Here is a 27,785-nt window from a genome sequence, read left to right on the forward strand (position 1 = left end):
CCCCTTCTGAAAGGAATGAAATAAAAAAAACCTAAAGGCCAGCATAAAACCTAGATGTGTGGAGTTAGTTTGAAGCAGGGAGACTTTGGAGGAAAGGTTTTTCTTGTCACAGTCAGACAGCTTACTACTGTTGAACACATGGTAGTTCATTCTTTGTATTGGGAATTTGAGATGGCTTCATTATCTGATCTTTACTTTGAAATGATGAAATTGGCCTGAAGAGTGAACATGTAACAGCCCTGTCAAAACCCTGAAATTTGATGTATTTTACTGAGGGTTTCTATTCTGCTGATAAGATCTCTGTAGAATTTGGGCTTTAAAAATAAAAAGTCTATGGAATGAAGTTTTGATTTGTTTTTTGTTGTCTTTAGGCAGGGCTGAAGTTTAGGGAATATCAGATTAATATTTTGTTTTAGCTTGGAACTGTCTGTGCTTAGTCCCTGAGGGCATTGTGTTTAGTCCCTGAGGGCATTGTCAGGGCACAGCCCTGCTGGTCAGAGTATCGATATTTAAAAGGTTTTCAGGGAAAAATTAGGATTATTTTTTCCCCCTCTTCTTTTCTTTCCAAGGCAAGATATTTTTTTAGTGTTCTTTCTGCCTAGAGCAGACCTATTATTTGTCTCCTTGGCCTTTGTCAGTTTAGTGAATACACTAATACACAGTAAGAAGCACCCTTCATGTTCACATGTTCAAATTTTAAAGTTTTGTTTTGGCAGTCGTGTGAATGCCTCTTAGCTCTTTCAGCCAAAGACTGATCTGCATTAGTGAAATGGGATTGAAGAATGAGACATTGCAGCTTTTTTTGGTTGTTGTTTTTTTAAGGTTGAATGGGCATACTTGGTATTTGGACCTGAGTAGACAGCCATCTGTCCCACAGGTCATGCCAATTATGCCAACTCTGAAAGCAGCCAGAGAAATTCAGTTCTTTCATTTAGCCTGCACAACTGCTTCTTTCACTTTTAGTCTATTAAGGAGATTGGCCTGGAGTGGTTGTGTTCTGTTGCATAACTAATACTTATCAAATGGTGTTGCAAATGAATGGAGCAAACCCAGAAACTCGTGGAGCTCATGGCAAGCCATCTTCTTTAAGTAAACTTCAACTTAACTGTTATGGCAAATCTAAAAAGATGGGGAAAAATTAATTTAAAGCTAATTTTAATGTAGAAGGGTTCACTATATAATAATAATCTTTAAAATAATTGCAGAGAACAATTTAAGGTTTTTACTTGTAAGGATAAGGGTTTCAGTGGAGGGGATATCCCACATGTTATGACTTCTTTATCCAAAAGCAATTGCAGGAAGAAGGACTCATCTCACACTCAGTGTAATCTGAGAATAAAGTCAGGCCTAATTTACCATGTGATATTTCAGACTTGTTCTCATGTGTTAGCATGTGAAATAAATGAGAATTACAGACCTAACTCAACTCAACATCTTTCCCCTCAGTTTAGGAAAGATGTTGAGTTCCTGGAACATGTCCAGAGAAGGACAACAAAGCTGGTGAGGGTTTTGGAGTACAAGCCCTATGAGGCTGAGGGAGCTGGGGCTGCTTAGCCTGGAGAAGAGGAGGCTCAGAGGAGCCCTTATTGCTCTCTACAACTACCTGAAGTGAGGTTGCAGCCAGGTGGGGGTTGGTCTCTTCTCCCAGGCAACCACCAACAGAACAAGAGGACACAGACTCAAGCTGTGCCAGGGGAAGTTTAGGCTGGATGTTAGGAAGAAGTTCTTCACAGAGAGAGTTATTTGCCATTGGAATGGGCTGCCCAGGGAGGTGGTGGAGTCACCATTAAGAGGTGTTTAAGAGGGGACTGGATGAGGCACTTGGTGCCATGGTTTAGTTGATTGAATGGTGTTGGGTGATAGGTTAGACTTAATGATCTTGAAGGTTTTTTCCAATCTGGTTAATTCTATTCTATTCTAAATTTAATCTCAAAACACAAAATAGATTGTTTGTGGGAGGAGCAAGTAAATGAGTGTTACTCATATGAATACTTCAACAAAACATAAAAATACTGCTTATGAACTCAGAGATGTAACTTCTGAATTCTATTTTTTTGAGAATCTTTATAGTGCTTTGTAGGACAATTTTTATGGAGAGTCAGATACTCCGTTCCCTTAAAAAAAAAAAAAAATCACTAACTTAGCTTGAGTGACTGATAATTTTTTTAAATCACTGGCCTAAGTTACAATCCAAACCTGAAAAATAACCACTTGCTAAGCTCTTTAGTACTCCTTTCAAAAGACAGAGCTTGCACACTGGCAGAATTAATACCATATTTTGGAACAAGTGTTACTCACTTGAAAGCATCATTGTACTATTTTGAATAGTAACTATAACTTGGCTTGGGTCTGTTGTTTTGGTTTTGTGTTTTTTTTCCCCTCCAGAAAAATTCTGTGTATTCCCTACCTTCTCCAAAGTTTTTGAACAGACACTTTCAAACACTGCACTAAAAACTAGGTAATATTTGTAGCATGGAAAATACAGAAGAGGGTTCTTATAATGGACATTTTTCTAATATACCTATAATACAGCATTTAAGGAAAAAAAAAATCTTACAGAAATATGTTGAGCCATAACACTATCTTTTTTTCTATAGTCTGTTTCTGATCTGTTTTATGGTGGTCTCTGAGGAAAAAAAACACATCTTGTGGCCTATTCTTCATTTTCCGAGTTAATAAATCTTGTTCTGTATTGCTTTTATCTCTGCTCTTGTCCTTACCTGTATATCTTGAACCATTGCAGTTTCCCAGATGCTTCTCTCATGCTTGTTCTAAGCATGATTCCCAACTTTGTACTGCTGAAATGACTTCTGGTGACTTGGGGTGAGATATTGCATGCTGCTTTTCCTTTCACAAACATTAAAAAAAAAAAAAGTCCTTTAATTGCATGTAATTAACAAGCATATGTTTGCTGTCTGTGCTTCGCTAGAAGTCCATCACATCCCTGACCGAACTCCCGGTGAACCTGGGACCTGTTTCTACTGTAGTTCAGTTCACTGGGTGGGTTATGTGCAAAAACGTCACTTCAGGACTGGTGGGCAGGCATCCTGAGAGCAGGGCGGAAAGGACAGCACCGCAGTTCACAGCAGCACGCTCTATGCTGCTGCCAGCATAATTAGCTAGCTTCAGAGTTTACTTCTGTGTGTTGCTTGCTTTGTACTACAGGAAGCAATTCTGCACATCAATGTACTGCCCTTTTTTCTTTTTTTTTTACCCCTCTTAAATTGTATTTTTAGTCACCAGTGACTGCCTGGTTTCTGTTAGCAATGTTCTGTGCATTTGTTTTAACACAACAGGTCTGTTTTCAATCTTTTCAGATTGTTCTTTGGCTGTTAGTCTTTGCATTTTTACTCTATATGTTATTACTCTGCTTTCTGGCTTCAAATTTTTTTTTGATCTTTCTTTAAAATCTTGAGGAATGCTTTGAAGTACTTTCTCTCCATGCTTTCTGTCAGTTCTATTTAAGTGTTTTGGTGGTAGGTTAGGTTTAACACTGGAAAGAAATACAACCATCTACTGCAAATGTCACCCTAAAACTCTCAAACTGCTTTTGTTTAAGCTAAAAGCAAACAAGCCCTTGCCTCTGGCCTGAAACAAAGCATAGCAAGCTTCAAACCTAGAGTAAATAACTTTGCAAAGTTATAAACAATTAAAAAATTGATGTATTGAATTTTTCTGTAGTGCCTCAGTGAGTGGTGCTCAGTAGTTTTTTAATACCATTTTTGGTTGAGTTTTTTGGCTGAAAAAAAAATGAGCATATGCTATTTCTCTTTAAGACCCTAATGACAGTTGCTAACAGTTGAGAGTGCTCTTGGTGGTTAGCATTTGAGACCTTGGTTTGGTTCTCGTCCAGTGTACATACTCTAGGGTCTGTGTTTGCATGGCTTACAGCAGATTTGTAGATATTTAAATATGCTAGGCAGACAAGCTACATGTTTGGTGGGATATGGGTGGTTAGAGTGGTTTAAGAATGAGGAACCAGAAGGAATATAACCGACAAAAACTTGCTAGAGGATAAAAATCCAGTTGTCTGGAACTAGAGCTGAAACCTGCTGCTGTGTATCAGGGTCAAATATTCCACTTCCAAATGTACATACATCACTGACCTGCCACAGTGGAACCCTAGCAATAATGTGTGCATACTGCATTATAAATTGCCTGTATACAGCTAATCTGTATGCTTTCATTCAAACCAGACCCCAAGGACTGTGCTGGAAGTGATGGTTATCGTCAGCACACAGCACTTAGCACAGGCAAACTGCTACACAAGTATATAGCTAAACATTGAAAGACCTTTGCATAGTAAGAATGAATGTCCTTTTGGGGGTCTTTGGACTGAATTAGTGTTGAAGCTGAAGCTGGGCCAGTGGTTAATTTACTGCAGTGGTCTGTAAAATTAACTGCTTCCCAACTCTTCTTTTTTTGTAGATGCTAGTTAGTTCATTAATCTGTCTTCTTGCAGACTCCCACCATGTTTTGCAAATACTGAAAATGTTCTTGTGAAGAATCTTGGTTTTACTTTTTTTTGACTTGATTATTTAGTCTCCCTCTCTTCTCTGAACAGCTTTTCCCTGGGTGACATTTTTCCAACTTTCTTGCATTTTGCTTAATCATACACTGATATGGAGCAGTCAGATGGACTGGAGAGACAACTTTCTTGTACAGTAGAATATCTTTCTGCCATAGTTTTCCACACCTGGTCAATTACCTTTGTGGCAGATTGTTTTGTGTGTCAGACCAGACACCTCACTTAAGAAACCCAGAAGCACTACAGTTAGCTTTTTCTTCAGATCCAACTCATTGCTATGGGCTAGAATCAGATTTCTCTCAGGGTGGTTTGTGTTTATTGAGAATTTATTTGCTGTTCCCTTGAAAAATATTCCCAGATTTGAAATCTTCCATCTGCTGCTGTGCTCCTTTGCAGTCAGGCTGGTGAGTGGGAAAGTAAGCCGCTGTATTTGGCCAGATGTGATTCTGTTGTGCATACACAGCACTTGCAAATTCTGCTATTCCCCCCCCCCCCCCCCCCCCCCCCCTAGTTTTAATGCCCTGTAACTTATTATCTGGCATTTGCCCTTACCTCTCAATTAAGTATTGTATCATCTGTATTCATCCTTCCTCAAACTCCTTTATCCTCGCCGTCTTTCCTTCTTTCATGTACAGTTATTTTGAGCTTTGTTCCCAGTTCTGTATCAAAGCTTTCCTGCTTCTGCCATCATTGTAGATTTCTTCCACAGACCCTTGCCATCTGTTTCTTGCCATTTGCACCCCTGTCCTAGGTTTGATTTTTAATTTTCTGGGTTTTTTTCAGTATCTTGCCTCCTGCAATTCTTTTCATTATCCTCATCTTTTATTTGTTGTCATGGGAATACTGACTGTGTCTTCTAAATAATACACAAAGAGCTGTGGTTTCATTTTATTTTGGAAGTTTTGGATTGTGAAGTCAGAACTAAACAAACAAAACCCAAAACAAACAAAAAAAAATCTGTTGGGGAAGAAAGTAAAATGTTCAATAAAATGTTATAAAAATCATCATTTCATTGAGAGAGGAAGATCATCTTCTGATCTTCCAACCCTGGGGCGCCTTACGTGTTATGTAGGTCAGAATCTGATAAATATAGTCCTCATTTGTTTGTCTTTCATGCTTAAGTGCTGTTGAATATAGAGGAACAAGAAAATAATAAGATGCCATACTGCAAACGTGCTTCCAAGCTGGAAACTAGCTTTTATGATTTTCTTGCAATTCCCTCAACGCTCCTTCTGTGCTTCCATTTTTAGAGAGTGCAGAAACATTCTTAGAGAACTTCATGAATATGCAAAACCAGGAGGTGACATTTTTATGGCCTCTGTTGCAGAAAGCACTGGTTTATTTTTTGTGTTTGGGATATATGGGCCTAGAGTTGTTCCTTGGATTCTCTGTTTCCTCTGCAAGCTTAGCTCCAGAAAAATTCTTTGTTCAGAGGTACTGAATGATGCATGCTCTGGTGTTTGTCTTCCCTGGTCTTCGTGAACTACAAACTGCACCCAAGTACTTGTCCTCTTCTGAACTGATGATTCTACTTAGTGCAGTATAGTGTGGGGACTAGCACTTAACATTTTAAAGAATTTTGTGGAAAGCCCAGGAAGAGTACTGTTTAACTATCCACCAAAACTGAGATATTGGTGTACTTCAAGCCACATAATGAAACCCCACACTGCCTCTGTGGTTGCTTGCACTGAGAGTCATGAGTAAACAGCTGGACATAATTTTCCCCAAATTATATATGCCTTGCCCTTAGTGTACTTTCTATGCATATTAAAGAAAAATGAAAGCATTGTTTTTGAAAGGAGACCTTGTTGTCTGTATGTGTGCTCACACATGCATGAACACGTATGTATCCAGGCTGAGCATGTGCATGAACACGTGTGTCCAGGCAGTAAGCTCTGCCCAATACTTATTACGCATTTGCAGCTAATACATATTTCTGAAAATAAGGACTGAACATGAGTTTAAATAGAAATTAAGAAGTGATTACAGCCCCAGAATAGTCCTGTTTGTATTGTATGAATGTAGTTTTGGTGTTTCTGCTGCATAGGAATATAAATGATATGGTTAAATGATCACGGATATGGATAGCAAGGAATGTCTAGGAATGCTTTTCCACTTGGATCCTCAGTGAGAATGGGAAGGTGGAAGTGGAGGCTTCATGTGAGGGTTTTTGATGACAGCCACATTCATCTTCATAATTAGTCTGATATAGTCATTGTGCCCCTGTACTCTGCATTGGTTAGGCCACACCTTGAGTACTGTGTACAGTTCTGGGCCCCTCAGTTTAGGAAGGACATCGAGACACTTGAACGTGTCCAGAGAAGGGCAACAAGGCTGGTGAGAGGCCTTGAGCACAAGCCCTATGAGGAGAGGCTGAGGGAGCTGGGATTGTTTAGCCTGGAGAAGAGAAGGATCAGAGGTGACCTCATTGCCCTCTACAACTACCTGAAAGGTGGTTGTAGACAGGAGGGGGTTGGTCTCTTCTCCCAGGCAACCAGCACCAGAACAAGGGGACACAGTCTCAAGCTGTGCCAGGGGAGGTTTAGACTCGAGGTGAGGAAAAAGTTCTTCACTGAGCGAGTCATTCGTCATTGGAATGGGCTGCCCAGGGAGGTGGTGGAGTCGCCGTCCCTGGAGGTGTTCAAGGGGAGATTGGACGTGGCACTTGGTGCCATGGTCTAGTTGTGAGGTCTGTTGGAACAGGTTGGACTTGATGATCCTTGGGGTCTCTTCCAACCTTAGTTACTGTGATACTGTGATACTAGTTTTCAACCTGACTGGTATTTGGAACATCTTAAAGCTTCATCAAAGAGCGAGAATTTTCGAAGTGTACTATTTTTTTCTTTTATGTTGGTTTCAAATGCAGTTACTAGTTCCCAAACTGTATTTTATCAGATTTATTGTATTTAATTCTCATTCCTCTTACTTAATACTTCATGGTTATTTGGCTAATCCTGACTATTGGATCCCTGAGGGGCAAGTCATACATCCTGCTCAGACTGACTTTCCAAAGTGTCTTTGGAAAACTTCCAACTGAGCTGGAAGGGTGTGGTTTGAGATGAGTAGCAGGTTAATGGAGAGAGATGCCTTTTTAATGAATTATTCCTCCTGGAATAATAGGAAAATGCAGGGAGTATTCACAACAGCCCTGGGATATGTGACTTCTGTGAGATTCCTCTGCCTCAAACCTGAAGAAAGGGGACTCTGAAGTCTATCAGTGTGAATGTAGCACAGAAAGAGGGTCATGCTTGTACATGCCTTTGAGCTATGGAGGCTTCTAATCACCAGTATGTGAAAGGCCATGCCAACGGCATACCAGACTGGGAAGAGTGGTATCAGCAGCTGAGTAAGTGGATCTGCTACAGCTTTTGTCGATGTTTCCATTGAATAAAGAGAGTTGGAAAAGGACCAAAAGAAATCATCTAATCCAAAGCCTCCATGTTATGGAGTTCTTTGTGCAGAGATACCATATTATGGTGTGAAATAGGATTTTGATCCCATGCTGAACATGCAATGCATAACAAGTATATGTGCCACAGCAGTGAAAATTTCTTAGGCTTTAAACTGCTTCCTGTGATTCTTTTCTGACTTACATTTGGGTGCTTTTGTATGTGGTTTTAGTACACAAGTTATAAATATCTATCAATTTTTTACATTTTGAAGCGTATGTCCGCCTATTTAAATCTAATTCTATGTATTTACATTTTATAGGTGCATTTTATATATCTTGCTGAACACGTTGATTCTGTTCTTTGTTTCCTTCATCAGTTTGCTGAAAGCACTCAGAAGAAAGAGGCATTACAAAAAAGCATTGAGAAATCAAAAATAGGACGTGAAGACACCGTAAGTTGCTTTGTGTGGGAAAGGATTTCCTACTGGGAAATGGGACTACAAGTATGCATGGTTTGCAAATACTAAAGTAATTCTTGGAAATCCATTAAGAATTCTAAGTACTGGAGACAAGAAAGGGGCAGAAAAAGAATCAGCTATTAGTGTATTTGTTAGTTGGTCATGCACTAATGCATAAAATATTGTCAACCGGCTGCTCCAAAGCTGAGACAATGTGTGACTGCCTGAAGGCTGGTAATCTTACAGGCTTTCCAATTTAAAGATAGCCTTTAACCACTCAGAACCTACCAAGGTTGACAACGATTGCTGACCTACCAAATCTAGTAACTGCAAACTTAGGCATTGAGGATTGTCTTTTTTTCCATGTATCTTATTTATAATCTAGGTGTCTAAATTAGTCTTGTGAGCAGCCATGTAAGCTTGGTGCTTTTAGGATGCTGAAGCTGTTAACGCTGAAAAATAGTGTTTAGGCTTCATATTTGCCATACATATGAAGTAACATACTATCTAGAAATACTTCATATGGTATGCTAAGCTGCTCATTTGTTTTGAGATGCTCAGTTTTAAAGTGATTTAAACCTCCAGTATATGAGTGCATAAAAAGGTGCAATTGAATTTTGTAGAGAAGTGCCAAATCTTACAGAAATACTCTGGGTTTGACTGTAATCAGGGAATCACAAGCAGGTTTTTCAAGCAGTTGTGCTTTGTCAGGTTTCCAGATGGACTGCTTGAGACTTGGGCTTCTCTGCCATGTGGCCTGCCCCAGTTACAAGAAGCTGTTGATCCTGGAAATCCTGTTCTGACTCATTCCTTAAACAGTTTGGTTCTGGATTGTACATCAAGAAGTTGTTTGAAATAATCTAGATCATGATGTAGGTTGCTGGCCTCCATCCCCTGGCCTCTGGAAGCCTTTGATTTCCATTACGTGTTTTACACGCTGAATCTAGACTGTTAGCAAAAGCATAGCGAACATAGAAGTTTGGAGGGGGGCGTGGAAAATGGCCAAACAAAAACAAAACTTTCAAACACCTCAGACTGCTGGGCTGCTGTGGAGATTGTCATTGGCTAAAAAAACCCTGATGTTTTACAAACTCATGCTATCTGTCTTTTTTTTTTTATGCTGTCCAGTGCACTATCATGAATTCTTGGAGTATTGGCCAGTTACAGTATTTGGCTATAACTACAGACTGAATTAGAAGTATGTGCTGAGTTGGCTATGGGAGAGCTTGTGTTGAGTCAGTGTCTGCAGATCCTTACTGATAAGTCAATCATTTGAGGTCAATGTTGTACACTCTCCCAGCAAAGACTACTGTGTCATGAATATCTAAATTTATTTTTGAGACCACTGGTCTTAAACATTGTGGGAAAAAATGAGAAAAATAAATTCAGAGGGTGTTTGTACACAGCATCCCTATTTGTGCAAGTGTGAAATGGATTTTTTTTTTCTTTAATTACAAGACTGGCACTACTCAGTATCATTTACACCTCTAAACCCAGCAACTGAGACACCTGTTTGGAGTTTGTCAAACCGTACTGCATTCGAAAGGGGTAGAAAATCGTGCTTTTGTTTATTGATTCTGATCTTAATTTTTTTTCTTTCCCCTTCCATTTTGTATTCTGTGTCATTTAGTGTTGCTGAGAGTTTTCTCTCTGCATAAAACGCTCATTCTGGTTCATCGCAGAAAGCAGCAGTGAAAACAGCTTTTAAATTTACATCTCTTTTTATGTCTTCAAAAACATTCTGTGCAATAATTACTGATTTATTTTTTTTTTTAATTTTTTTTTTCCCCCCTATCTCTTGCCATGCTTGGGATCTTCAGGCAGAACGTGCAGCTCTAATAGAAGAACTTGCTGCTCTTCGGCAGAAAAAAGAGCAGCTGAAGGCAGAAATAGACAAGTACAGGGAATGTGACCCGGACGTCATTGAAGAAATGCGTACGTTGTGTGGTGTTGCATATGAACTTCCTCCCTTCATTCTGCCATTAATTCCTGAGTTTTAAGTGTGCTGAACACTAGATTGTTTGTCGCAAGAGTAGTCTTTGGCTCCCATTTACCTTCGGGTCTGTGCTGGCAAAACAAGATATCTTTTGACTTAACTTTTTCTTGTCTCTTTCGGTAAGGATTTCATTAGAGATGCTTAATTGTCACTCCCACATAAGTAAGGTATTACACTTTTGACTTTGAGGTCTTTTCCAACCTCATTGATTCTATGATTCTATCAGGGTGGTGGTGGAGTCACTGTCCCTGGAGGTGTTCAAGAGGGCATCGGATGTGGCACTTGGTGCCATGGTCTAGTAGTCGTAAGGTCTTGGGTGACAGGTTGGACTTGATGATATTTGAGGTCTTTTCCAACCTTATTGATTCTATGATTCTATACTGTTTGTGTTGTGTCTGATATGCTGGAGTAGTCACAGTATCACTGAGGTTGGAAGAGACCTCAAAGATCGAGTCCAACTTGTCACTACAGACCTCATGACTAGACCATGGCACCAAGTGCCCCATCCAATCTCCTCTTGACCACCTTCAGGGACTGTGACTCCACCACCTCCCTGGGCAGCACATTCCAATGACAAATGACTCTTTCTGTGAAGAACTTTCTCCTCACCTTGAGCCTAAACTTCCCCTGGCACAGCTTGAGACTCTGTCCCCTTGTTCTGGTGCTGGTTGCTGGAGAGAAGAGACCAACCCCTTCCTGGCTACAACCACCTTTCAGGTAGTTGTAGAGAGCAATGAGGTCTCCCCTGAGCCTCCTCTTCTCCAGGCTAAACAATACCAGCTCCCTCAGCCTCTCCTCATAGGGCTTGTGCTCAAGGCCTCTCACCAACTTTGTTGCCCTTCTCTGGACACGTTCAAGAGTCAATGTCCTTCTTAAATTGAGGGGCCCAGAACTGGACACAGTACTCAAGGTGCGGCCTAACCAATGCAGAGTACAGGGGCACAATGACTTCCCTGCTCCTGCTGGCCACACTATTCCTAATGCAGGCCAGGATGCCATTGGCCTTCTTGGCCACCTGGGCACACTGCTGGCTCATGTTTAGGTGGCACTCCCAGTCCAGTTGGAGTTTCCTCTTGTAACGGAATACAAGGAGAGATGAGTGATTTGACTACTAATACAGAAATGGGCACTGAAATGTACGTAATAGTCTCATCCTTAGAATGGAAAATGAAAAGCATGCATGAAATATTATTGAATTTTCCTTCCTTCAAGCTTCATGTTTTATTTATTGGGCTTTGATGTTGCTATCCAAACACCATTGCATATTCAGTTGCTGTAATGTCAAAATGCCATTGCAGAGTGATGAGGAACAGGCAGAGACAGACATTTTTCTGAGAAGATCTCTTACTGAATCTTTCTTATTTTTCTAACAAAGTCCACAGCTTTAGAAATGTGCTGAGAGGAAGCCAGGAACATAAACAAAGTTGGCAGCATACCTCAAAATTGTGCAGATACTATTTATGTTGAGGGGCTGTGACATTTTTTGTCAGCTGCATTATCTTTCCCCAAGGATGTAAGCAAACTTGAGACCTGAGGTTGGTTACTGTGCTGTAAATCCCTCACTGGATACTCTCCTGAGGATGAGTAACAGACACATTCCAGCTGATTCCAGCTGTAAAAATGAATGAGATTAGGCAGATACCCGCAGCAGAGAGGGATTTGTAGAGCCAGGTATTTTAACTGCTTAGATTCCCATGTAGTAAGTGTTGCACCACATGATTTCAGGAACCTATCTTTTGAGGGACACACAGTAGGTATGTTCCTAAATGCTAGGCACAAGGGGACAAATTATAGCTTGAATGTTAGGACAGACAAACTGCTTTAGCCAGAGACTAACATTCTGAAAAAAAAAGGGGAGGAAAGGGAAAAAAATTGCAGTTGTGAGTTACTTCAGTCATGCCTTTCTCTTTTGCTGTTGGTGTTTGTTGTTGTTTTTTGGTTTGTTGATGGGATTTTTGTTTGTTTTGGTTTTGTTGAAGTGTGTGGAAGCTCCACATGAGCTTCTGGAGTGGAGGCATGAGCAGTTAGGAATTTTGTGAGGTTAGCCTTTTTGGGCTACCTTTAGCACAGCACTGCTTCAGAAATGATTTGTCGTCTTCATTATGTTTCATCAGCTGTCATTGCCCTGGCAGTGCACATTGTTGCTGGCAGTAGAGAAACGGATAAATGGTGATGTCAGTTTTGGGGACTTAATGTCTGTGTCAAAGCTGAATGGAATTTTATAGGCTTTAATGGAAAGAGGAAAAAAATATTTAAAAATAAGTAGAGGAGGCTTTTCTCTTATTCCCAAGTGCAGGGAAGTGCATAAGCAAAACAAGATGCGGGAACTTATGTTTTAAGTAAGAAGGCAGTAAATAATCTCAGTCAGTGGAAGGTGTTCAGCTAGACATGAATGTTACTGCCACTTGGAATAACCTTGTAATTGGAGTTACTGCTTCACAGATGTTAGAGCCTTCATGTGATAAGATTTTTGTACTAAGTGTGCAGTTCAGATAACCTAATCCTTGTGATTGTTTTCAGTTACATCACTGGAGTGGGTTATTAACTATAAATTATTTTAATGTTGAGTCAGAAATCAGAGATGGGTGTTACATTGAATAACTGAAGTCTTCTGAAGAGTTGGCTTGTTCAATATAATACATTTTGTAATGGGAAGTCGCCAATTTCTACATTTGGGGTTTTCCATAATGAGCTCAACCTGTAAGAAAGTTTTTCTAATGCTCAGTATAAAATTTCACTCTATTTCCCTTCATCCCATATCCTAGAGCTGCCTTGGTTTTTGTTGTGGTATTTTAGGGATGTATCAAATTGTCATCTGATTTCAGTGACCTTGAATTTTGGTGAATTCTTTGCTATGCCTTTTTAATTGCTCTTTCCTTCAAAGGAGTATTGCAAAAACAAACCTGTTGTATTGAGGTGAGCCTCATTAAGTCACACATGTACTTCTTCCAGGGCCAAAACAAAGTTTAGATGATTCATAACAAATATCTGAAGACTCAACTAGGAGTTAAATATCTGTCTTGCTTCCTGAAAGTTGTGATGAGAAAGTCATGTTTGACCATGTAACTAAATACATTATATTGCATATTCACAAGGGGGCAAATCAGAATGCTAAAATACTGTTTTTTGATGACTTCACTGCTTGTCCTTTTAGGATTGGTAACAAATGTTTTGCTCAATGTTTTGACTTAATTTCTTTGGCTTCTGTATTATCTTAAGTATAAGCTTTAATGCCTTCCCAATTTTGTAGCATTTGAACACAGAATTTCAGTATTTGTATGTAACAGTTGACTACAGTAAATAGCAGAGGAAACAAGATACACAGGGACTGACCACTAGAGGAAGCTACATAATAGTCTGGTCTTGTGGAGATAATACCATTTTACAGGTAGGGTATTGTGAAAAACCTATCTAGAATTGCCTTATCTATGGATTTCTTCCACCAGCTGCTACAGTTCAGTGGTTGGTTGAGCTTATCTTTGATGCCTGGAAATGTTGTTCAAATCATCTTGTGTGAGTTAAGATTCAGTAATAAATTCTTCCTCAACATTAAAGGCAGTAAAACTGACAACAGGCATCTGAAGTTAAAAAAACCACCCACCCCCAAAGGAAAAAAAAAAAGCTAGTGGGATTTTATACTTCTCTGTTAAACTTGTAATCCTTATTCAGCTGGTGCAGGACAGAGTCTCTCAGCTTTGAGGCAGATTTTTTCAGGCTGGAGGATATGCTCATGGGAAAGCAGCTATCGTGGAGAGGAGATTCTTTAGTTACTCCAGATGAAAGGCTTATAGAATATAATATGGATGTATGCAAAGTTGGATACATGTGATGCTGCTAGATTCCCTGAAGATTGCAGTAGAAGACAAAGGCATTGAGAGTACAAACTTTAAACAGTTTTCAGATTTTTGTAAGGCTGACAAAAAAAAAAGTTCCATGTAACATCAAGATTAACCTGCTGCATAATAAGTTGGTAAGTTTAATCTCTTTCTGCCCACCAGAGACAGACTTTTGGGAACTAATGAATTTTTCTGACAGTTTTATAGAGAGGTTTGTCTGGCAGCCTAAATGTGTAAACATTTTGCTCCGAGTTGTTCGCCAGCTTGTAACGGGAAGCAGATAAACATTTTCAGTGTTCACTGCAAAATAAACGTTTTGAGATTTTTCAAACTTCTTGTTCTTCTACTGCAATTAGAAAAATGATGATTTATACTATATGAAGCATTATTTGGGCTAGGCTTCACCCCCCCACCCCCCTTCACAGTAGCCATTCTTTTGTTTCTTTGTGCCTTTGTATAGGACTTTAATCTCAGAAGCAGTTACATACTGACTGAAGGAAGTGACTTCCATCTGGATGATTGCTAATATTTATGGGGCTGGTCTTAGATGTTGCCAGTCAGCAATCTCATGTCACTTACCATGTTTTTAGAATGTCCACTTGCTGGTAATTTTTCATGTCTTAGACTTTTACCTTTAAAACAGTGAGCTGAACGTGTGTGGACAGTGTGAATTCTCAGAAATTAGCAAACTGCCAGATACAAGGTGTGCAGTGTAACAATTTTGGTGCCAACCTTTTTACTTCTTTTTATCTTTTTTATCTTGTAGCAAGAGGCATATGTGATTCAAATGGCACAAATACCCAAATAGTTATTCCTTTGCATCTCCAAAAGTGTGGTCTCAGAGGCATCACTACCAGCCCAGTTCAGGATTAGATTATTTTCTAAAACTAATACTTACCTGGCTTTGTGAATATAAATTTTGAGAAAAAAGCCAGACTCTACTGAATACCATGAAGATGTCTTGCTATACATGGTATGTACTTGAAAGTATCTTCTTTTTACTGCAGGTGCTTAAAAAATGTCTAATTCTGATCACAGAATCAACCAGGTTGGAAAAAAGCTCAGAGATCATCAAGTTCAACCTATTACCTAATACCTAACACCTCCTGACAACTAAATCATGGCTCCAAGTGCCACATCCAATCTTTTTTTGAACACCTCCAGGAATGGTGACTCCACCACCTGCCTGGGCAGCCCATTCCAATGATGTGTCTAAACACTGAAAATTTCAGCTTGATAAACTGTTCTGAAGGGTTATATTGGGATATACAAACAGTATGAGAAAATAGTTCTGGGTTTATCAGTATTTTAATTTGTCTTAATACCTGGAGGATGAAAGCTGAAAAGGTAACGCTGATTTAACTGCTGGATTTTATGGAGGGCATAGTTTGGGTTTTGGGGGTTTGTTTGTTGACTTGATTTTTTTTGTTGATACACCCAGCTATTTTGTTCTGTTATGTTCAAATCAATTTGAAAATGTTTTATGAACACAGATGTATTTAATGTTACAAACACTTAGTACCAAATCCTGGATTCTTTGGGGAGTTTCTTGCCAATTCTGGGAATAGTCCCTGTTCTCAAAGGGTAAATTAAATTAAGAGTAGACTACCCTAGCTAATGGAGAGGCTTTAAAATGGGTTGCATTAGTTTTACTCTAAATGCATCAAAACACTGATAATTGACAAAATTATATGATGGATTTTCATTTATATTTTGTGGCAAAGACTATGGCTTAGGAAATATATTTGAAGAGCTTTGTCGGTGCTTTCAGTTACTAATTAAGTGGCTATTTTTATAAAAGTAATGATTCACTTAGAAAAATGAATGTCTACAAATAATTCTAAGCCTGGCCTAGGTGCCACCAAGATCAAAAGGGTACAGATTCAAGCCTGTAGAGTGTTGGGGTTTTTTTAATCGCCTCCAGATCCAATATGTTCAGTTTGCAATTAAAGAGGATGTTTTCTAGCTACAGATGATGAAATATGCACCTGGCATCTGAGAGACAAGCTGTGCTTTTTATGGTTTATGCATCAATATCATTAACAAAGATCTGCAATTAGAAATTTGTCATTCTGTTGAAGTTAGACTAGGGGTTCCACCCACACTTATGTTAGCCCTAGAAGGTTAAACTAAACTTTCTCTGGAGTGAAACAGATACTCGCTTAAAATACATAGAAAACCAACAGATTTAAAAGCAAGCATTCCTTTATTTCTTTATTTATTTTTACTTAGTCTTGTCTTTCAAAAAGTTGTATATCTAATGTATTCATCTCCCAAAGATCTGGATGAGGCAGGATGAGGAATATGACAGGAAATAGTGTATGTTAATGTATAGAACTTGTGGGCTATCTGCTACTAATAAAAACCAAACCATAAAGCCCAGTTCTCCCCTTTTTTTCCCCCTCCATCATCACAGAGTACCAGAATATACATAGAAATGCACCAGTAGTGAAAGAATTCAATTAATTGCACCATGCTAAGGTTGGGGGGGTTTTATGCTTCCCCCACTCCTTATACTGTTCTTTGAATGGCTTATCATTCATTTGGAAGGTTGGCAAACTGAATTCAAAAGTTACATTAAAAGACAAAGCAAAATGCTTTAACCAAATTAAACATAACAGGGTACTAAAGAGTGGGATATCAGAAAAATATCTGGAACAGAGAACCAATTTAGAAGCACCTAGAAGAACATTGATTTTTTTGGCCTTTGCCACTCTAAGAGACCTTTGCAGATTGGGAGAAGTTTTGTGTGGTGTTTTGACTCAGTTTTGCATGATATTATGGTAAGGAAAGTAGGGAAACAACAGTGGTGTGACTGTCAAACTTGGGGAAATACGATTCTGATGAAACAGCATCAGCATGAATCTCAAACTGGTTTATAATGGTACTTAAGGTGTATTGATTAGCAATTCAGTGTCAGAGAGGTAGAATCAATGATGCTCTATGACAGGGTCTGTCATGTCTGTGCATCTGCTCAGTATCGGTATTAATGCATTGAGTCATGGGTATAGAGACCAGAGGACTTCCTGAAATGCCTTCCAGACTCTTCTGTGCAGCTTCTGTGATGCATGAGGCATGCAGCAGTGTTACATCCTAGACCGGTCAAAAAACATATTGCGCTGTGGTGGGCCTCCTTGTGAAATGCACTTCAGTGGCACAGAAGGTTGTAAGATCCTCGAGCTGTGCTCTGGGTATGGAGTTTGTTAGTAAATGACGTGAGGGAGGAGGAATTGTCCTCTGAAAATTAAACAAAGTGGAGTTAGGGAGCCCTGAATCAGAAAGTTGGTGTGCTCAATTTCCCTTTGTAAGCACACTGCTTGCCTCTGTTATGTGGATAGGAACAGATGTGTTTTAGATTTGCAACTCAGAATTCATTGTGGGCTTTCAGGTAGAGTACTCAAAAGGTAAACAGTCTTTTTATGTGGGTACGTGAATATAGTAACCTTAAGTACAAGAGCCTGTAGAGCACAGATGAGTCTTTTGGTAGCAATTCTGATAAATTCTGTTGGATGTTTTTCAAAGAGACACTGTGTATGTCCTGATGAAATTTGACAGTGTGACCTTTTCATGTGGAACAGGGGAAGCTTTTGCTGATGAGACTTGACATTTTTTTCAAACACACTAACAAAGATCATAGACCCTTTAAAAGCATATTCCTGGAGATGTAGATCAGCTTAGTAGCTCTACTATGCACTGCCTTGGCTCTCCATATAGGCCAGACTGGCTCTACATTATGTATCTGCTCAGGTTTATTTTCAAGCATATTTATATACACACACCCAGATTTGTTGCAGCAGAACTCCTAATTCAATTCATTAATATATCAAAAATTCTTGAGTATTTTTCTTCCACAAGTAGCTTTTATTATTTTCTTTGCTTTTCAAAGTAGCTGTGGATCAGTAGGTAGGTTTCATAATCATCAATGCTGCTTCTTGTAGTTCTGAAATTTCATTCAGAGTCTAAATGTAAGAAGATATACTCTTAATAATATGTCAGTATAAATAGTTCTGTTGAATTTGTGATGTCATTTGAATTTAGTCATGAATTCTAAAGCATTGTGACCTGTAGATTAATATCATGGGCATAAGTCTAACGTGGGATACCGGAATATGGGGGAAGGATGATGTGTTATTTTGAATTCAAAGGAGCTGACAATTCTGATGTGCTATTAGTCTTCTACACAAGAGCTCTTTATTCTGCTTGTAAGAGGAAATACTTCTTTGGGAAGCATGTGGGAAGGTAAAGACACATTGTGAAGGTATCTCTGCCTAGTACTTGGTTACAAAACGTTCTTTTGAAGCAGTTCTTGCTGTTTTTTGAGTTACTCTGATGGTGTTGTAGACTACTTAGTTCAAAGGATACTCAAATATGAGTATCACCATATTGCCATGGTCTCTAATGGCAAGCTACAGTCTCAGTCTGAGTCTCCAGTGTCCGTTTGTGGACATGTCAGTAGGAGTTACTAATTACCTTTTTATATTCTGGAGGACAGCAGGTCCACAGGAGAGCCATGAGACTGGTGAGGGGGCTGGAGGGAAAGTCATATGAGGAAAGGCTGAGGGAACTGAGGTTTTTCAGCCTGGAGAAGGGGAAACTTAGAGGGGACCTTATCACTCGGCAGCTACCTAAAAGGAAGCTGTAGTCAGGTAGGCGTTGGGCTCTTCTCCCAGGCAACGTGACAGGACAGGAGGGCATGAAATGAAGCTGCACTAGGGGAGGTTTAGTTTAGATATTAGGGCTGCCCAGGGAGGTGGTGGACCTCCATCACTGGAGGTCCTGAAGAAAAGATTGGATGTGGCCCTTGGTGGCGTGGTTTAGCTGATGTTGTGGACTTGATGATCTCAGAGGTCTTTTCCAGCCCTAATAATTCTGTGATTCTGTGTTCACCTTCTACCCTGGCCTTTAGAGATAGGCTCTTTATTTGCATGAGACATTTTCATTAGTGGAAAAGATTTTTGGAAACAGTGCATCAAAGGATGATTTAATGATGCTTCTTAGGGGAGGTAGGGAAACAAATCTGTCATGATGGGGTAACAGCAAGGTAACCAATGTTTCTGGAAAGTGAGGGCAGCCTGCGAGGAGGAGAATGGATAACTCTGCAAAAGACAATGAATTGTTGGGAGTTCAGGTTCACATACTCTTCTTAAGGTACTTGCCATTTTTCATATTTAAATTCAATCTAAGTGGATGCAAAATTATTAATGGCATTCAAATCCACCTAATGAAATTAATTTACCCTAACTGATTTGTTTTCTTCATGGGAGAGATTGGGAATCTTTGGGCTAATAATCCCCACTGGCCCCTGAGAGCAGTTGCAGCTGTTCTCTGCATTTCATGCAGAAGAATTGCGACTCATGATGTAAAATTGCTCCCATTGCCTAAATGCTGAAGTCTGCAGATGTGTTTTGTATGTATCTGTAACAGTCCCACAGGTTGATAGGTGACAGTCTGCCTGAAAAGGTGCCAGTTCCTTCTGCAGTCAGGTGTCTTACGTGAGGCAATCCATGCAGTCTTCTTGTGGCATTAGCTGTGCTAGGTTAAACTGGCACTGAATTGTTCTAGTTTTATAAATAGAACTAGCTTTTGTCATTCTGTAGAAATGGAAGTTCCTGGACCTGAAAACTTTGTTTACACATAAAAACTTTACTTACGATACTCTTTAAAGTTATCCTGAAAATGACAGAGTAGAAACTGAGAGGAAAGAAAGCTGCAGCTCTCTTAATTTCTGTAGGTGGTTGTGAGCTGCTTCTGGCTGTTGAGATACTATTTTTTAAATTATTTTCTTTTAGTATAGCTATTGGAGCTGGACTATGTTACCTTTTCAGTCCAATTCTGAATGCTATTCAGTTACTATTTTCTTATTCCTTTCATGATATATGAAGGACTTAAGCTTTTAGAAAGAACGTGAAAGCAGGTTTGGAAAATGTTTGAGAGGCCAACTGTCTTGGGCATATTTCCAGGTGTGTTTTGCAAACATAACAGACTAGTGTTGCTAGTTGTGCTGCTTCTGGGCCTTGCATTGCTATGCACACAGTGGTTGCTTTTTTTAAGGAAACAAAATGCAAGCTTCCATTTTCCTGCTTAGAAAACACCAAGTATGCTTGAAATTGGTCAGTGAAGGATACAGGTGTGTGCCTCAGCCAGGTGAATGACTTGTGTCCTGCACATGTGGGAGTAGGAATGTCTGTTGATGCATTGTCCCACAAATTGTTGGAAATGAGTATGTGATGTCCAAGACAAAGGCATTATTCTGTTGCTTCCAGACAGCAATTGTATATCTATATGCAGGTGTATAGATATAAAGTAGGGCCTAAGAGTGGTAAGGAGGACATCTGGAAGTGTCTGGAACATATGTTGCCCCCTGCATCACTTGTCTCTTCTGCACAATTTGGCCCTTTCATTGTCCTGCACAGCCTTCTATACTGGAGCTCTATTTAGTAGGTGCTAAAAATCAAGTGTCATATGATACAGCAGTTCTGGTCAGCAGCAGGATCCAGCTGAGCTTGGAACCCAGTGGTGGTGGTTTTGACAATTAGCCAGTTACCCTCAGTGTGTCTGTTTCTTCTTTTACAGGTCTCACACTTCATGTCCTGAACCTTTCTTGTTCCATACATTTTTAAGTTCACAGTATCACAGTATAACTAAGGTTGGAAGAGACCTCGAGGATCATGGAGTCCAACCTGTCACCACAGACCTCATGACTAGACCATGGCACCAAGTGCCACGTCCAATCTCCTCTTAAACACCTCCAGGGATCATCAATGAAGATGTTAAAGAGGATGGGGCCCAGTACTGATCCCTGGGGGACGCCACTGGTGCCTGGCTGCCAGCTGGATGTGGCACCGTTCACCACCACTCTCTGGGCTCGGCCCTCCAGCCAGCTCCTAACCCAGCACAGAGTATTGAGGTCCAAGCCACGAGCTGACAGCTTAGCCAGCAGTTTGCTGTGGGGGACGGTGTCAAAGGCCTTGCTGAAATCCAGGTAGACCACATCCACAGGCCTCCCCACGTCCACCAGATGGGTCACCTGATCATAGAAGGAGATGAGGTTGGTCAGGCAGGACCTGCCCTTCCTAAATCCATGTTGGCTGGACCTGAGCCCTGGGCCATCCTTCAGGTGCGCAGTTATTGCCGCCAGGATAATCTGCTCCATCACTTTCCCTGGCACTGAGGTCAGGCTGACTGGCCTGTAGTTTCCAGGTTCCTCCATCCGACCCTTCTTATGGATGGTTCTCATGCTAATGCCTTCTTTAGATCTTAAACTTTCTTCTTCAGTGCAGTTGTTCAAAAACCAGGAGGCCAATGGCTGTGTGAGTCTGTGGAGCTAGAGAATAGATAATGAGAACTAGCAAGTCTCTGAGTTCCATAAGTACATAAAGTAGGTGTGTTTTGGGGATGTCTGTTTTACTGAGCCTCCTTTCCCTCACCCTCAGTGCACATGCACATAATGCAACCAACGAAAGTCTCAATAAGCAACTATAAAAGGTTTCCAGAAAGTAGTCACAGTGCAGATTTCTTCATTCCTGTCAGTTCTTGTGATGGGAGTTGGGGGCCTCTGGAAGATGCAGATGTAGCTGGTCACTTCAGGTGATGCAGGTCTATGGCTACTAGTGCTTCTCTCTTCTTCCTCTTTTCAGGCATGGTGTGGGGTACAGCAAGCAGACAAGATCCTGCAGTGGGATAATAGGCAAGAGTTGAGCCTGGTCCCAAGGGACTTCAGTCTTTCCTTCAGATTGTGAAATGCTCAGCCTGTAGCCATGAGGCAGCAGCTGGGGTGATGACACAGTAGTTTATTAAAAAGAATAAATGTGAGGAGGAAATTCAAGTGAAGGAATTAGTGGTTAAGCAGAGCACAGTGCCATTCTGCAGCAGTGGTAGTTTCACTTGATGACAAGAGCCAGTACAAGCTGTCTTGTTTTCATGTTTGCTCAGGTTGGACATGAGTAACACAGGGGTGTCTTACTGCTTGTCAAGCTAACTGGCATTGCCATCAATACAATGTGCCTGATGGTCTAAGCAACTTTCAGCATGGCAGGATAAATCCATATGTGTATCCCTCTGGTGCTGTCATGTACATGGGTATGTGGGCCAGCTAGTGTAAAAGGAAAACTGCAAGCAGCAAACACTTGCCCCAGCCTCTTGTGAATGTGTTTCTTGGCACATCAGGTGCCTGAGGCTTTACAAGCAGCTCTAGTTTCCCCAACTCCCAAACCCCTTTGCAGCAGAGTAACATGGGGGATGTGTGTCCCAGTCTCTGAAGGACTGAAGCAACCTCTTCTTCGATATTAAGCTGGATTGTTTGAATGGCACCTTCCCCATCCTGAAGTTCTGCCTCCATTTCAGATCCTTCCACACTTCTACCATGATGTTGCTGCCAGTCTGTGATCAGTCCCAGGTGGTGCATGGAAACTTTCACTCTGAGAAGTTTCTTTAGTTTTGTTGTTTGTTTGTTTTGGAGGGGTGGGTTTGTGTGGGATTTTTTGTGGGTGTGGGGTTTTTGGGTTTTTGTTTGGTTGGTTGGTTGGTGTGTTGTGGGGTTTTTGCCTGTTTGGCTTGTTTGTTATTTCTCTGCTATTTCAGTCATTGAAGGTGCTGTCCACTGTGGGATTTCCCCATTATAGCTTCCTCCTCTTGCTAGCATGATTTCATTTCCAGCTACAGCTCAGTTATAGGCAGCCACTGCCATTCTAACCATCCTGTCACCCAACCTGTATCTGTTGGCCACCTCAGTCTTTTCTTTAACAGAAGTAAGAATTCATATATTAAAATCACATGATCATGTATACATATTTTAACATGCACAAGCAATGTCTGAAGGGTGACTGCATCATGCTGCCACTATTGTGTGTGGGGTTTTGTTGCTTTTGTGGGTGGTGGGTTTTTGGTTTGGTTTTTTTTTGTTGGTTTGGTTTTTTGTTTGTTTTTTTGTTTTTAATATACCATGTGGTCACTGGGCTTTAAGCACAGGACTGTGTACTGAAAGCCACAGGAACTTAGAGCTTCTGTGTGATGCAGAAACGCAGGACTCCGCTGCTTAGCTGCTTCAAGCAAAGCAGAGCTTTTTGCTGAGATCCAGCAGGTGCTGTGGTTGTCTCACTTGCCATCAGGATGCTGTCACTTTGCAGCTCTGATCCACAGAGTTTAATGCTATCCAACATTCCTCCCCTTCATTTAAAATTTCATTGCTTAGGAGTCAAATACAGCTTTCCATTTCTGCTGCTCTAGAGTTTCAGAAAAATGCTGAGGGAAGTCTCATAGCTGACACATTTAAAAACTTGACCGGTGAAAGCCCTTACTCTGCAGACTTGTTGGGTAGCGTGCTGTTCAAAATGCTATTGCTGCCAGCCAAGGAACTGAACCAAGGTGGGGGTGGCAAGGAGCAGTCAGCAAAGGAAATGAGGAATAACTTTCTCAAGCTAGGAATAACTTGAATTTCTGATGCATGCAAACGAGCAAAAATGCTTTCCTCTCACTTACTCCCTTTTTTTTCCTGCCTTTTTTTTTCCCTTTTCTTCATGTTCTGCCCAAGCTTTCTAATTGTAGGCCACTTCCAGAAACTATGCTGTTTCTGAAACTGTGTTTTACTCCAATAAAAACATTTTTCAGATCACTAACCAAAGCAATAAGAGTAGAATAATGAGCGCTTAGCTGTCTGTAATGGCAGATGATTTGTCAACGTAATTTAATTTTGCCTGAAGTACAATCTTTGCAACAATGGATACCTGATCATGCATTCACTTCTTAGTACCCCTGGAGACAAATTTCATGCTGACCATTCAAATGAATATTATCATGCAAGTACTAACAAGTCCGACTGGGAATAACTTGAGTTATGTGTAGGCGTGAGAACCATAATGATGCTGATAAATTCCCACGTTACAAACCAACTTACTTAGTTTGATTCTTGGCTTATTTTAATGGGAGCAAGCTGATCCAAGAGTTTTTCTTGACACTGTTGTGTGTTATGTAGTGGAGGTAAGGGAGGTAAGCCAGGTTTAGTAACTGGGAGTATTATTTTGCCTTAATTTCATTGAGGGGGTTCTCAAAGCCTGGGAGACCTTTCAGAGCTGTATGATAAACTTTCAGATTAATGCAATAGACTGCTACCCACCCTTGGCAGTTTCCTTATCTATATAGAACCTCTAGTATCTTCAGGCTATGTATCCAGTTCCTATCTTGGTACATCTAATTAAGCCCCTAGGCAAACCAAACTGGCATCATTTTATTTTAAAATGCACTTCGAAAAGTCAAGAGTTGTTCATACAGTATCTTTTATGCTCCTTTAGTCATGTTTTTCTTGAACCTACTTTGCTTGCTGGAACCTTTAAGAAGCAGAGGAATAATTTCCTTATATTGTGTGGTTCTCTAAAAATGACATCAAGAAAAGTTTAATCTCTCTTCCTTGAAACTATTGTATGATTTTACTCTGATGAGTGATGTTGTTTGTTTTCTTCTTTCAGGCCAAACAAACAAAATAGCCAAGGAGGCAGCCAATAGATGGACTGGTGTGTATGCATTTACATTGCTTAACACAGCCTCAGAGCTGTTTCAGTAAAAGACCTAATTTTTAATTGGATTAAGGCTTGATGTAGCCCTCACCTACAAAAACATGCAAAAGGGTATTTTGCTTATAAATTATTATGATTCAAAAAAATAATACAGTTTCTTGGTGTAGTTACTGAATACACTTCATATCATATGCTTGCTCTTCTAGTGCTATCGTGCACACCATGTTGAAACCTGCAGTTGATTTTCTTGGTTGAGTTAAAACTTCCTAAGTTGAGGGAAGTGTTAATAGAAAGAGGCCAGAGATGGTTGCATCCAGTTATTCAGAAAATTTAATTCTTATTTTCTGAATTTTCATCTGTTTCTCAAGAGTAGAATGCTTTGTGGAACCTTGTTGCTGCTACCACGTGATGGATGCTAATATAAAGCAGGCGTTTGTGGAACTTAAATCACCATCTTAGACATGCAGGAAGAATGCTGCATGATTTTTGAGGAAGGTTACCATGATAACATTTGGATGGAAGTTTAACTCTTAGCTTTGCTATATTGCTCTATATTTGCATTTTGCAAAGTGATCAACATTTATGTCTTTTTTTTTTTTTAATCCATCTGCTACTGATGAACTGCTTACTATCATTGGTTATCTCACTTGTTTTTTTAACTGTTTTATACCTTGACTTGCACTGGTTTGTTCATGTATCTGAAAATAACTTCTGGGAGCACTGTTGTCAGGGCTTTCTGCTGTTGATGACAGGCTGTTGTTCTTAAGGTCTTGAGAAAGGAACTATGCCTCAGCCTGTAGAAAGTACTTGGCTATTTAACTAGACAATTAGGGTTATATGCTGTAACATACTTCTTTGGAAAAGGCAATGTTTGATGGTTAAGGAAAAGATAGTATTTCTAAGATGTGCAGACGCAGAACACTTCCTGTCTTGAGGAATGCTGCAATTTATGGGTGTTAGGAATGACACAGTGAGTTTCAGTCGATACTGCAGTGAAAAATGAGGTTAAATTGAAAAGTTACATGCTGAAATAATAGTAATGTGTTGCTAAAAGAGAAGTGTTGACTGAAATAAAGCTAGTTTAGTGTCTTTTTCAACTTTCAAACAAAATGTACTTTTTCTGAACAAACATACACAGGACTAGGAAGGACCTTACAGTTAAGTGATTGTAGTTAGTCACACAGTAAGTGTCTTAGTTCTTAAATACTTACTATGCATATTCACACTTACCTCATCACTCTATAGCAGCCTTACACTGTCATCCTAGCTTTCAGTCTTCACAGAAGAGGAGCAAGAGAAGGTAAAGGTAGCCTCCAAAAAAAGACAACTTATTTTACTTAGTACTGTGTAAAAGTATGTAGTTTATAAAAGCCTCCTATTTTCTGTTGCATTTACTAATGACGCTCCCTACGATGTGCTTTTTTCATATACACAGAGATAATGCAAATCAAAGGATTTTGTTGTAGCTGAGACTGTAATTAATGATTTCCTAAATATTCAGAAGTGAATATTTTTCATTCTGCTAACAGATAACATCTTTTCCATAAAGTCCTGGGCCAAACGTAAATTTGGATGTGAAGAGAACAGAATTGACAAAAGTTTTGGAATCCCGGAAGATCTGGATTACATTGATTAGTGTTTAGCAGTTGATGGCTGACACAGTTGTGCATAGCTTGTTAAATATTCCCAGTTGGCATTTAAATGTGTATCTGAATCCTCTGTAAACAAGTGACCACTCTTGACATTGCAGGTTTTGTTAAAGTTAATAAAATTCTAAAAATATTTGTTGCATTTCCTTTTTTCCCACCTTGTCCTCTCTGGACACTAAATATCTCTTTGTTACTTTTGTGACACAGACTAAGAATGGACAGGGGTTACAGGAAATAATTATGACACTGTCTTTTACTCTACTTTTGCCTAACTAGAAGTAGTACTAAGAGCTAGAGACTCCAGGGATTTATGTTTAAACGTGCTGAAGACTTTGGAGTGGAACTATCGGGGGACAACATGGAACAGAATCAATTTTTCCCTCATCTTGCTTATGAAACAGAAAAGAGGCATTATCCATTAATAGAAAACAGCAAGGCAGTAAGGATGTGAGCAGAAGGGCTGAGGTCTGATTTCAAGTTGTTCTTTAGTATGTTGCTAGAACTGCTTGTAAGTTTAGTGACAGTATTTTGTTTGCTGTTCATGGATTCATAGAATGGTTTAGGTTGGAAGGGACGTTAAAGATTATCTAGCTCCTGCCCCACTGCCATGGGCAGGGACATTTTCTACTAGACCAGGTTGCTCAAAGCTGGCTTGGAACACCTCAAGGGAGGGAGCATTCATAACCTCCCTGGGCAATCTGTTCCAGTGTCTCCCCACCCTCACTGTAAAGAATTTCTTACTAATATCCAGTCTAAATCTACCCTCCTCAAGCTTAAAGCTGTTTTCTGTCATCCTATCATTACAAGCCCTTGTAAAAAAGTCCCTTCATGGATTGCTTGTAGGCCCCCTTCAGGTACTGGAAGGCTGCTGTAAGATATCCCTGAAGCCTTCTCTTCCTCCAGGCTGAGCAACCCCAACTCTTGGCAGCCTGTCCCTCCTCACAGGGGAGGTGCTCCAGCCCTCTGATCATCTTTGGGCCCTCCTCTGAACCTGCTCCAGCAGTCCCATCTCACTTTTATGCTGGGGCACCAGAACTGGATGTGGAACTCCAGATGGGGTCTCACAAGAGCAGAATAGAGGGAGAGAATCATCTCCCTCATCCTGCTGGTCACACTTTTGATGCAGCCCAGCACACAGCTGTGTTCTGGGCTGCAAGTGCACATTGCTGGCTCATGTTAAGTTTATCATCAACTGACTCCCCCAAGTCCTTCTCCTCAAGCCACTCCTCGTGCTTGGTATCGCTCTAACCCTGGTGTAGGACCTTGCACTTGACCTTGTGGGCCCAAGACAACTTCATAAAGTTCAACATCTCAAGTCTGTCCAAGCTCTGGGTGGCATCCCTTCCTTCCAGCCTGTCACCTGCACCACACAGCTTAGTGTCATCCGCAAACTTGGTGAAGGTGCACTCAATCCCCCTG

At 40.2% G+C, this 27,785-nt stretch overlaps 1 protein-coding gene across 1 annotated transcript in view; it reads left to right on the forward strand.

Annotated features, from left to right (window-relative positions):
• The window catches only part of MND1 (meiotic nuclear divisions 1), a 39,762-nt gene extending 13,301 nt beyond the window's left edge, over positions 1-26,461 (forward strand). Inside the window, exons 5-8 of the mRNA XM_009898348.2 lie at positions 8,297-8,371; positions 10,198-10,312; positions 24,670-24,714; positions 26,247-26,461. Of these exons, the coding sequence (XP_009896650.2) occupies positions 8,297-8,371; positions 10,198-10,312; positions 24,670-24,714; positions 26,247-26,353 (342 nt within the window). The 3' untranslated portion in view covers positions 26,354-26,461. The remainder of the gene's footprint in view (positions 1-8,296; positions 8,372-10,197; positions 10,313-24,669; positions 24,715-26,246) is intronic.
• The last annotated feature ends 1,324 nt before the right edge of the window (positions 26,462-27,785 follow it).

Source organism: Dryobates pubescens, chromosome 1 (genome assembly GCF_014839835.1).
Source record: "Dryobates pubescens isolate bDryPub1 chromosome 1, bDryPub1.pri, whole genome shotgun sequence".
NCBI lineage: Eukaryota > Metazoa > Chordata > Aves > Piciformes > Picidae > Dryobates > Dryobates pubescens.